This window comes from Oncorhynchus keta, chromosome 9, assembly GCF_023373465.1.
Source record: "Oncorhynchus keta strain PuntledgeMale-10-30-2019 chromosome 9, Oket_V2, whole genome shotgun sequence".
NCBI lineage: Eukaryota > Metazoa > Chordata > Actinopteri > Salmoniformes > Salmonidae > Oncorhynchus > Oncorhynchus keta.
In genome coordinates this window covers 23,087,645-23,100,985 of record NC_068429.1, presented here as the reverse complement: position 1 = coordinate 23,100,985, position 13,341 = coordinate 23,087,645, and the positions used below count along the sequence as shown (strand labels likewise).

The following is a 13,341-nucleotide window of genomic DNA, read 5'->3' as shown; positions in this document are numbered from 1 at the left end:
GGGGCTCTCTCATGCCGTCCCTGGAAGGGGTGCATCACCTGAGTGGGTTGATTCACTGATGTGGTCATCCTGTCTGGGTTGGCGCCCCCCCCCTTGGGTTGTGCCATGGCGGAGATCTTTGTGGGCTATACTCAGCCTTGTCTCAGGATGGTAAGTTGGTGGTTGAAGATATCCCTCTAGTGGTGTGGGGGCTGTGCTTTGGCAAAGTGGGTGGGGTTATATCCTTCCTGTTTGGCCCTGTCCGGGGGTGTCCTCGGATGGGGCCACAGTGTCTCCTGACCCCTCCTGTCTCAGCCTCCAGTATTTATGCTGCAGTAGTTTATGTGTCGGGGGGCTAGGGTCAGTTTGTTATATCTGGAGTACTTCTCCTGTCCTATTCGGTGTCCTGTGTGAATCTAAGTGTGTGTTCTCTAATTCTCTCCTTCTCTCTTTCTTTCTCTCTCTCGGAGGACCTGAGCCCTAGGACCATGCCCCAGGACTACTTGACATGATGACTCCTTGCTGTCCCCAGTCCACCTGGCCGTGCTGCTGCTCCAGTTTCAACTGTTCTGTCTTATTATTTTTCGACCATGCTGGTCATTTATGAACATTTGAACATCTTGGCCATGTTCTGTTATAATCTCCACCCGGCACAGCCAGAAGAGGACTGACCACCCCACATATGCGCTCTCTAATTCTCTCTTTCTTTCTCTCTCTCGGAGGACCTGAGCCCTAGGACCATGCCCCAGGACTACCTGACATGATGACTCCTTGCTGTCCCCAGTCCACCTGACCGTGCTGCTGTTCCAGTTTCAACTGTTCTGCCTTATTATTATTGGACCATGCTGGTCATTTATGAACATTTGTACATCTTGGCCATGTTCTGTTATAATCTCCACCCGGCACAGCCAGAAGAGGACTGGCCACCCCACATATGCTCTCTCTAATTCTCTCTTTCTTTCTTTCTCTCTCTCGGAGGACCTGAGCCCTAGGACCATGCCCCAGGACTACCTGACATGATGACTCCTTGCTGTCCCCAGTCCACCTGACCGTGCTGCTGTTCCAGTTTCAACTGTTCTGCCTTATTATTATTGGACCATGCTGGTCATTTATGAACATTTGTACATCTTGGCCATGTTCTGTTATAATCTCCACCCGGCACAGCCAGAAGAGGACTGGCCACCCCACATAGCCTGGCTCCTCTCTAGGTTTCTTCCTAGGTTTTGGCCTTTCTAGGGAGTTTTTCCTAGCCACCGTGCTACTACACCTGCATTGCTTGCTGTTTGGGGTTTTAGGCTGGGTTTCTGTACAGCACTTTGAGATATTTGAGGACCACTATTGTTTTCACTATATATTTTACCTCTTGGGGATGTTATTCGAAAACATAATGTAAACTTTCACTGCTATGCGGATGACACACAGCTGTACATTTCAATGAAACATGGTGAAGCCCCAAAATTGCCCTCGCTAGAAGCATGTGTTTCAGACATAAGGAAGTGGATGGCTGCAAACTTTCTACTATTAAACTCGGACAAAACAGAGATGCTTGTTCTAGGTCCCAAGAAACAAAGAGATCTTCTGTTGAATCTGACAATTAATCTTAATGGTTGTACAGTCGTCTCAAATAAAACTGTGAAGGACCTGAGCCCTAGGACCATGTCCCAGGACTACCTGACATGAGGACTCCTTGCTGTCCCCAGTCCACCTGGCCATGCTCCTGCTCCAGTTTCAACTGACCTGAGCCCTAGGACCGTGCCCCAGGACTACCTGACATGAAGGCTCCTTGCTGTCCCCAGTCCACCTGACTGTGCTGCTGCTCCAGTTTCAACTGTTCTGCCTTATTATTATTCGACCATGCTGGTCATTTATGAACATTTGAACATCTTGGTCATGTTCTGTTATAATCTCCACCCGGCACAGCCAGAAGAGGACTGGCCACCCCACATAGCCTGGCTCCTCTCTAGGTTTCTTCCTAGGTTTTGGCCTTTCTAGGGAGTTTTTCCTAGCCACCGTGCTACTACACCTGCATTGCTTGCTGTTTGGGGTTTTAGGCTGGGTTTCTGTACAGCACTTTGAGATATCAGCTGATGTACGAAGGGCTATATAAATACATTTGATTTGATGTGTATTTCAACTGTATACCCACTGTATATCAACTGTATACCCACTGGATATCAACCGTATACCCACTGTATTTCAACCGTATACCCACTGTATATTGTATATCTGCTCAATCTCTTATAGCTCTATGCTCACTCTACCTAGTTGTATATAATGTATGCAAACTTATTTTAAACTCTGTTGTCTGTATTCTGTCTCTAAATGTTGTCTATCACTAGCAACACAATATCAACAAGTACAACTCTGAGTATGTAAATGTCATTGGCAATGATTAAAGGTGATTCTGATTCTGAACGGCGTCCATCTGGTTTCGATGACAAACTCATTAACCCTTGGGCTATACCAGTCAGCCAATCACTAAGCTGAGCAATCAATCAGTCCCTAGAGGAGAGCAGGGCATTGTGGGAACTGGGAATGTAAATGTCCTTCCTGTCACCTTGAGGCCAGAGATCACCAGGGGCAACTTTCGACCAGCTGGCCTATCAGTGACCTGCTTGTTAAGAGGTCATCTTTAACAGCCCAGAGGACGGTAGCAGAAACAGTACACTATAACTCCCAACAGCGATACACACAGCCACACATGTACACATCTCAGCAAGATTTGAGTGCATTACTATGAACTACTGATGATTAGCTAACCATAAACCAGACTTGAGACTTGATAAAATACATGCATGTAACTCTGCATTACATTGCTGTATCTAGCAACCGAATCCTGATTCAACCAAGGGCCACCTTCACAAATAAGCATAATGCTAATAATGACAAAACTCTGAGAAAATCCTCTATCTTGTGTTGTTAGTCCATAACCAGGAAACAATAGGTCTACGCGTACAGAAGTTTACCAGTGATCCTGTGCTATTAGACTTCCACCTCTAACTATGCAGAGACACATGGGATTACTATTAATACACACTGGCTGCTCCAATGACTGTCATTGATTAGATAGAATAACAGGAGAGCTCAGACACCACCCACACACATATACAGGCATTGTTAACATGCGATCAAGTGGTATTAGTGGAAGCTTTCCACAACAGAGTATTATTTGTTTATTTAAAGCTTTATTTAGCCTGAAAATGAACTGAGAAACTAATTATATTGTTTTACAATGATACAGTATGAGATGAACCTCTCAGACAGTCGAAGCCCTGCAGCCCTCACTAAAAGCTACCATCATGGCTGTCAGCAAATAACCTCGCTATCCCATGCATACACACTCCTTTGTACTACTGTTGAGTGTGTTTGTGTGTGTGTTTTGACTTGGAGTGTGTCTGTACTACTGTCTGAGTGCCCTACCTGTTTGTGCTGGGCTCTCTGCTTGCTCTCTGGGCTGTCTCCTTTTGATGATGACGACTGTTGCCGTAGCCGCGCCCCGTTGCCGGGCCAGTCGGGGGATGACATCATGCTGCTGCTGGAGGGGCGCGGGTAGGGCCCGCTGTTGAGCAGGTTTGGGGGCGTGCGGCCCCTGGTGACGGTGGTCTGTGGAGGGGGCTGGTCTATCCTGCGCTGGGGGCCGGCGCTATTCTGTCTGGGCACGGTGGGCTGGTGCTGGGCCTCTGTGAGTGACAGCTGCCTCCGCGTGCCTATGAACTCCCCTGAACGACGGGCATACTCCTCCACGCAGCTCCCCCCACCTCCTACTCCGTGGTTCAGGAAGGAGTTGTGTATCCCCCCTCCTCCTCCTGGCCCATCCTCATTGTTGCTATGGGAACTGTGGGAGCTGTGGCCCTCAGAACCCGAGTCGACCAGGCCCCGCGGCGACAAGGGCAGCCCTGCCGCCATCTGGTAGACAGGGTTCTGGAAGGACAGGGGGGCTAGAAGCTGAGCAGGTCTGCCTGGGGCGCTCTCCGATCCGGGGGTGGTGGGGGTCTGGACGGGCCTTCTCAGAGTAGGACCTCCAGTGATGTTCCCTTGGGGGGTTCGGGCCGACCACACTCCCCCAGGAATGATGCCCTCTCCCAGGCCGTCTGTCGTGCCAGGGCCAGGGCCACTCTCTAAGCTGTGGGGGTCCTGGAGGTCCACCATGGACAGGCTCTTGCTGCCGTTGGCTATGCCCAGGTCGGGCTCATTGGATTCAGAGTAGCTAGAGCTGCGGGCCGGGGTGGGCTGGATCCCAGCGTTCCTGGTGACAAAGAAGAGTTCCTTGTTCTCCGGGGTGGGGGAGGGTAACCGGGTAAAGTCCACCAACCTGAGAGAGAGAGAGAGAGAGAGAGAGAGAGGGATTGAGTGACAGAGGTAGATGTTGATGTGCTGTATCTATTACTCCTTATAGACATGAACACATGACAAGTCAAACCCTTCATCCCACACATGAAACTCTTAAGTGCCAAACCCCAATTTTGTTTTATTTAGCCTTTTAGCAGGGAGTCCTATTGAGACCAAGGGCTCTTTTTCAAGGGAGCCCTGCACTCATCCTACACAACAGGACACAGGAATAGAAACAGCAGCCCAACAGGACACATGGTATAGAAACAGCAACTCAACAGGACACATGGTATAGAAACAGCAACCCAACAGGACACATGGTATAGAAACAGCAACCCAACAGGACACATGGTATAGAAACAGCAACCCAACAGGACACATGGTATAGAAACAGCAACTCAACAGGTCACATGGTATAGAAACAGCAACTCAACAGGACACATGGTATAGAAACAGCAACTCAACAGGACACATGGTATAGAAACAACAGCCAAACAGGACACATGGTATAGAACCACAGCCCAACAGGACACATGGTATAGAACCACGGCCCAACAGGACACATGGTATAGAACCACAGCCCAACAGGACACATGGTATAGAAACAGCAAACCAACAGGACACATGGTATAGAAACAGCAACTCAACAGGACACATGGTATAGAAACAGCAACTCAACAGGACACATGGTATAGAAACAGCAACTCAACAGGTCACATGGTATAGAAACAGCAACTCAACAGGTCACTTGGTATAGAAACAGCAACTCAACAGGACACTTGGTATAGAAACAGCAACACAACAGGACACATGGTATAGAAACAGCAACTCAACAGGTCACATGGTATAGAAACAGCAACTCAACAGGACACATGGTATAGAAACAACAGCCAAACAGGACACATGGTATAGAACCACAGCCCAACAGGACACATGGTATAGAACCACAGCCCAACAGGACACATGGTATAGAACCACAGCCCAACAGGACACATGGTATAGAAACAGCAACCCAACAGGACACATGGTATAGAAACAGCAACTCAACAGGTCACATGGTATAGAAACAGCAACTCAACAGGACCCTTGGTATAGAAACAGCAACTCAACAGGACACACGGTATAGAAACAGCAACTCAACAGGACACATGGTATAGAAACAGCAACCCAACAGGACACACGGTATAGAAACAGCAACTCAACAGGTCACATGGTATAGAAACAGCAACACAACAGGTCACATGGTATAGAAACAGCAACTCAACGGGACACATGGTATAGAAACAGCAACTCAACAGGACACTTGGTATAGAAACAGCAACTCAACAGGACACATGGTATAGAAACAGCAACTCAACAGGACACTTGGTATAGAAACAGCAACACAACAGGACACAGGAATAGGAACAGCAACTCAACAGGACACATGGTATAAAAACAGCAACTCAACAGGACACTTGGTATAGAAACAGCAACACAACAGGACACAGGAATAGAAACAGCAACTCAACAGGACACATGGTATAAAAACAGCAACTCAACAGGACACTTGGTATAGAAACAGCAACACAACAGGACACAGGAATAGAAACAGCAACTCAACAGGACACATGGTATAGAAACAGCAACTCAACAGGACACATGGTATAGAAACAGCAACTCAACAGGACACATGGCATAGAAACAACAGCCAAACAGGACACATGGTATAGAAACAGCAACTCAACAGGACACATGGTATAGAAACAGCAACTCAACAGGACACTTGGTATAGAAACAGCAACACAACAGGACACATGAATAGAAACAGCAACTCAACAAGACACATGGTATAAAAACAGCAACTCAACAGGGCACTTGGTATAGAAACAGCAACACAACAGGACACAGGAATAGAAACAGCAACTCAACAGGACACATGGTATAAAAACAGCAACTCAACAGGACACTTGGTATAGAAACAGCAACACAACAGGACACAGGAATAGAAACAGCAACTCAACAGGACCCTTGGTATAGAAACAGCAACTCAACAGGACACTTGGTATAGAAACAGCAACACAACAGGACACATGGTATAGAAACAGCAACTCAACAGGACATTTACATTTACATTACATTTAAGTCATTTACCAGACGCTCTTATCCAGAGCGACTTACAAATTGGTGCATACACCTTATGACAACCAGTGGAACAGCCACTTGCATCTAAATCTTGTTGGGGGGGGTGAGAAGGGGGGTGAGAAGGATTACTTACCCTTACTTACCCTATCCTAGGTATTCCTTGAAGAGGTGGGGTTTCAGGTGTCTCCGGAAGGTGGTGATTGACTCCGCTGTCCTGGCGTCGTGAGGGAGTTTGTTCCACCATTGGGGGCCAGAGCAGCGAACAGTTTTGACTGGGCTGAGCGGGAACTGTACTTCCTCAGTGGTAGGGAGGCGAGCAGGCCAGAGGTGGATGAACGCAGTGCCCTTGTTTGGGTGTAGGGCCTGATCAGAGCCTGGAGGTACTGAGGTGCCGTTCCCCTCACAGCTCCGTGGCGAGCACCATGGTCTTGTAGCGGATGCGAGCTTCAACTGGAAGCCAGTGGAGAGAGCGGAGGAGCGGGGTGACGTGAGAGAACTTGGGAAGGTTGAACACCAGACGGGCTGCGGCGTTCTGGATGAGTTGTAGGGGTTTAATGGCACAGGCAGGGAGCCCAGCCAACAGCGAGTTGCAGTAATCAAGACGGGAGATGACAAGTGCCTGGATTAGGACCTGCGCCGCTTCCTGTGTGAGGCAGGGTCGTACTCTGCGGATGTTGTAGAGCATGAACCTACAGGAACGGGACACCGCCTTGATGTTAGTTGAGAACGTCAGGGTGTTGTCCAGGATCACGCCAAGGTTCTTAGCGCTCTGGGAGGAGGACACAATGGAGTTGTCAACCGTGATGGCGAGATCATGGAACGGGCAGTCCTTCCCCGGGAGGAAGAGGAGCTCCGTCTTGCTGAGGTTCAGCTTGAGGTGGTGATCCGTCATCCACACTGATATGTCTGCCAGACATGCAGAGATGCGATTCGCCACCTGGTCATCATGGTATTCGCCACCAGGACACATGGTATAGAACCACAGCCCAACAGGACACATGGTATAGAAACAGCAACTCAACAGGACACATGGTATAGAAACAGCAACTCAACAGGACACTTGGTATAGAAACAGCAACACAACAGGACACACAAATAGAAACAGCAACTCAACAGGACACATGGTATAGAAACAGCAACTCAACAGGACACATGGTATAGAAACAGCAACTCAACAGGACACATGGTATAGAAACAGCAACTCAACAGGACACATGGTATAGAAACAGCAACTCAACAGGACACATGGTATAGAAACAGCAACTCAACAGGACACATGGTATAGAAACAGCAACTCAACAGGACACATGGTATAGAAACAGCAACTCAACAGGACACATGGTATAGAAACAACAGCCAAACAGGACACATGGTATAGAACCACAGCCCAACAGGACACATGGTATAGAACCACAGCAACCCAACAGGACACATGGTATAGAAACAGCAACCCAACAGAACACATGGTATAGAAGCAGCTGCCCAACAGGACACATGGTATAGAAAGAGCAACCCAACAGAACACATGGTATAGAAGCAGCTGCCCAACAGGACACATGGTATAGAAACAGCAACTCAACAGGACACATGGTATAGAAACAGCAACCCAACGGGACACATGGTATAAAACCACAGCCCAACAGGACACATGGTATAGAACCACAGCCCAACAGGACACATGGTATAGAACCACAGCCCAACAGGACCCATGGTATAGAACCCCAGCCCAACAGGACACATGGTATAGAACCACAGCCCAACAGGACACATGGTATAGAACCACAGCCCAACAGGACACATGGTATAGAACCACAGCCCAACAGGACACATGTTATAGAAACAGCAACCCAACAGGACACATGGTATAGAACCACAGCCCAACAGGACAAATGGTATAGAACCACAGCCCAACAGGACACTTGGTATAGAAACAGCAACCCAACAGGACACATGGCATAGGACCACAGCCCAACAGGACACATGGTATAGAAACAGCAACCAACAGGACACATGGTATAGAACCACAGCCCAACAGGACACATGGTATAGAACCACAGCCCAACAGGACACATGGTATAGAAACAGCAACCCAACAGGACACATGGTATAGAACCAGCAACCCAACAGGACACATGGTATAGAACCACAGCCCAAAAGGACACATGGTATAGAACCACAGCCCAACAGGACACATGGTATAGAACCACAGCCCAACAGGACACATGGTATAGAACCACAGCCCAACAGGACACATGGTATAGAAACAGCAGCCCAACAGGACACATGGTATAGAACCACAGCCCAACAGGACACATGGTATAGAACCACAGCCCAACAGGACACATGGTATAGAACCACAGCCCAACAGGACCCATGGTATAGAAACAGCAACCCAACAGGACACATGGTATAGAAACAGCAACCCAACAGGACACATGGCATAGGACCACAGCCCAACAGGACACATGGTATAGAACCACAGCCCAACAGGACACATGGTATAGAACCACAGCCCAACAGGACACATGGTATAGAAACAGCAACCCAACAGAACACATGGTATAGAACCACAGCCCAACAGGACACATGGTATAGAACCACAGCCCAACAGGACACATGGTATAGAACCACAGCAACCCAACAGGACACATGGTATAGAAACAGCAACCCAACAGGACACATGGTATAGAACCACAGCCCAACAGGACACATGGTATAGAACCACAGCCCAACAGGACACATGGTATAGAAACAGCAACCCAACAGGACACATGGTATAGAACCACAGCCCAACAGGACACATGGTATAGAACCACAGCCCAAAAGGACACATGGTATAGAACCACAGCCCAACAGGACACATGCTATAGAACCACAGCCCAGCAGGACACATGGTATAGAAACGGCAACCCAACAGGACACATGGTATAGAACCACAGCCCAACAGGACACATGGTATAGAACCACAGCCCAACAGGACACATGGTATAGAAACAGCAACCCAACAGGACACATGGTATAGAACCACAGCCCAACAGGACACATGGTATAGAACCACAGCCCAAAAGGACACATGGTATAGAACCACAGCCCAACAGGACACATGGTATAGAACCACAGCCCAACAGGACACATGCTATAGAACCACAGCCCAACAGGACACATGGTATAGAAACGGCAACCCAACAGGACACATGGTATAGAACCACAGCCCAACAGGACACATGGTATAGAACCACAGCCCAACAGGACACATGGTATAGAAACAGCAGCTCATCAGTAGAGGAGGATGTGAGTCATATAGCTCGTTAAGTGATCCGCACTCATCCTCCCTTCTCTCTTTCACCACCAAGTCTACAGCTTTATTGCCTGGCAATTACCTTGACAGACACAATATATGTTCCCATAATTTCTCTCTCTCTCTCTCTCTCTCTCTCTCTCTCTCTCTCTCTCTCTCTCTCTCTCTCTCTCTCTCTCTCTCATTAATACTCTCTCTCTCGTTAATACTCTCTCTCTCCCTAAACCTCTATTTTCTACCTACCCTGCTCTCTCTCTCTCTCTCTCTCTCTCTCTCTCTCTCTCTCTCTCTCTCTCTCTCTCTCTCTCTCTCTCTCTCTCTCTCCCTCTCTCTGTGAATGTGGTGTAATTAAGAAGGACTGCAAGAATGCTAGACTCGTTCACTCCAGCCTCCATAAATCTGACTGGGGTTGCAGGTTCACTGCCAGCCTGATGAGAAGGGGAAGAAGGGGCACATTAGCGTGGCCTGATAAAGTGGGCTCGTCAATTGGATTTGCTCAACTCCTGCGTCTTCCGTCCTCTCTCGTCTACTTTTGAAAAAGGTCAAAGGTAATCGAGGAGAGGCGGTGAGGATAGGGAACGTGGACGAAAATGCGCCTGTATAAAATGAGACCCTTCTTCAGGCAAATGACGTTTACAGAAGTGGATCCCCAAATAAAAGTGTAAAGTGATAGGAACAACTTAGTTGTGCCAGACATTTATAGATAAAATCACAAGTATCATATGTTTTTCTGAAACTTGTGCATGGTTTTCTCCTCAAAAATATAAAGCTGATTCAAAGAGGGTGTGGCAGGTATCAAATCACTTGTGCTTCCTTGCCAAAAGGAGGCTATAGAGGAGGGGAGGACCGTCTCAGTTTGCCTACTAATGAACTGAGACACTCCTTGACCACTCAACCACTTATTGCTTTCTGGGTCACATCTGTTCTTGTTCTCCTTAACCCTTACCCTGTCCTTATCCATACCCCTAGCTTTATCTGTTCTTGTTCTCCTTAACCCTTACCCTGTCCTTATCCATACCCCTAGCTTTATCTGTTCTTGTTCTCCTTAACCGTTACCCTGTCCTTATCCATACCCCTAGCTTTATCTGTTCTTGTTCTTCTAAACCCTTACCCTGTCCTTATCCATACCCCTAGCTTTATCTGTTCTTGTTCTTCTTAACCCTTACCCTGTCCTTATCCATACCCCTAGCTTTATCTGTTCTTGTTCTCCTTAACCGTTACCCTGTCCTTATCCATACCCCTAGCTTTATCTGTTCTTGTTCTTCTAAACCCTTACCCTGTCCTTATCCATACCCCTAGCTTTATCTGTTCTTGTTCTTCTTAACCCTTACCCTGTCCTTATCCATACCCCTAGCTTTATCTGTTCTTGTTCTCATAAACCCTTACCCTGTCTTTACCCATACCCCTAGCTTTATCTGTTCTTGTTCTCCTTAACCCTTACCCTGTCCTTATCCATACCCCTAGCCTTATCTGTTCTTGTTCTCCTTAACCCTTACCCTGTCCTTATCCATATCCCTAGCTTTATCTGTTCTTGTTCTCCTAAACCCTTACCCTGTCTTTACCCATACCCCTAGCCTTATCTGTTCTTGTTCTCATAAACCCTTACCCTGTCTTTACCCATACCCCTATCTTTATCTGTTCTTGTTCTCCTTAACCCTTACCCTGTCCTTATCCATACCCCTAGCTTTATCTGTTCTTGTTCTTCTTAACCCTTACCCTGTCCTTATCCATACCCCTAGCTTTATCTGTTCTTGTTCTTCTTAACCCTTACCCTGTCCTTATCCATACCCCTAGCTTTATCTGTTCTTGTTCTTCTTAACCCTTACCCTGTCCTTATCCATACCCCTAGCTTTATCTGTTCTTGTTCTTCTTAACCCTTACCCTGTCCTTATCCATACCCCTAGCTTTATCTGTTCTTGTTCTCATAAACCCTTACCCTGTCTTTACCCATACCCCTAGCTTTATCTGTTCTTGTTCTCCTTAACCCTTACCCTGTCCTTATCCATACCCCTAGCTTTATCTGTTCTTGTTCTTCTTAACCCTTACCCTGTCCTTATCCATACCCCTAGCTTTATCTGTTCTTGTTCTTCTTAACCCTTACCCTGTCCTTATCCATACCCATAGCTTTATCTGTTCTTGTTCTTCTTAACCCTTACCCTGTCCTTATCCATACCCCTAGCTTTATCTGTTCTTGTTCTCCTTAACCCTTACCCTGTCCTTATCCATACACCTAGCTTTATCTGTTCTTGTTCTCCTTAACCCTTACCCTGTCCTTATCCATACACCTAGCTTTATCTGTTCTTGTTCTTCTTAACCCTTACCCTGTCCTTATCCATATCCCTAGCTTTATCTGTTCTTGTTCTCCTTAACCCTTACCCTGTCCTTATCCATACCCCTAGCCTTATCTGTTCTTGTTCTCCTTAACCCTTACCCTGTCTTTACCCATACCCCTATCCTTATCTGTTCTTGTTCTTCCTAACCCTTACCCTGTCCTTACCCATACCCCTAGCTTTATCTGTTCTTGTTCTTCTTAACCCTTACCCTGTCCTTATCCATACCCCTAGCCTTATCTGTTCTTGTTCTCCTTAACCCTTACCCTGTCCTTATCCATATCCCTAGCTTTATCTGTTCTTGTTCTCCTAAACCCTTACCCTGTCTTTACCCATACCCCTAGCCTTATCTGTTCTTGTTCTCCTTAACCCTTACCCTGTCCTTACCCATACCCCTAGCTTTATCTGTTCTTGTTCTCCTTAACCCTTACCCTGTCCTTATCCATACCCCTAGCTTTATCTGTTCTTGTTCTTCTTAACCCTTACCCTGTCCTTATCCATACCCCTAGCTTTATCTGTTCTTGTTCTTCTTAACCCTTACCCTGTCCTTATCCATACCCCTAGCTTTATCTGTTCTTGTTCTTCTTAACCCTTACCCTGTCCTTATCCATACCCCTAGCTTTATCTGTTCTTGTTCTTCTTAACCCTTACCCTGTCCTTATCCATACCCCTAGCTTTATCTGTTCTTGTTCTCATAAACCCTTACCCTGTCTTTACCCATACCCATAGCTTTATCTGTTCTTGTTCTCCTTAACCCTTACCCTGTCCTTATCCATACCCCTAGCTTTATCTGTTCTTGTTCTTCTTAACCCTTACCCTGTCCTTATCCATACCCCTAGCTTTATCTGTTCTTGTTCTTCTTAACCCTTACCCTGTCCTTACCCATACCCCTAGCTTTATCTGTTCTTGTTCTCCTTAACCCTTACCCTGTCCTTATCCATACCCCTAGCTTTATCTGTTCTTGTTCTTCTTAACCCTTACCCTGTCCTTATCCATACCCCTAGCTTTATCTGTTCTTGTTCTTCTTAACCCTTACCCTGTCCTTACCCATACCCCTAGCTTTATCTGTTCTTGTTCTCCTTAACCCTTACCCTGTCCTTATCCATACCCCTAGCTTTATCTGTTCGTGTTCTCCTTAACCCTAACCCGGTCCTTATCCATACCCCTAGCATTATCTGTTCTTGTTCTTCCTAACCCTTACCCTGTCCATACCCATACCCTTAGCTTTATCTGTTCATGTTCTCCTTAACCCTTACCCTGTCCTTATCCATACCCCTCGCT

General features: G+C 47.0%; 1 protein-coding gene across 20 annotated transcripts in view; it reads right to left on the bottom strand.

Moving 5' to 3' along the window:
* LOC118376650 (disabled homolog 2-interacting protein-like) overlaps window positions 1–13,341 on the bottom strand; it is a 323,821-nt gene that overhangs the window by 19,700 nt on the left and 290,780 nt on the right. For all 20 annotated transcript variants that reach the window (XM_052525470.1, XM_052525481.1, XM_052525473.1 and 17 more), the window contains one exon: window positions 3,400–4,291. In XM_052525470.1, the coding sequence (XP_052381430.1) occupies window positions 3,400–4,291 (892 nt within the window). The remainder of the gene's footprint in view (window positions 1–3,399; window positions 4,292–13,341) is intronic.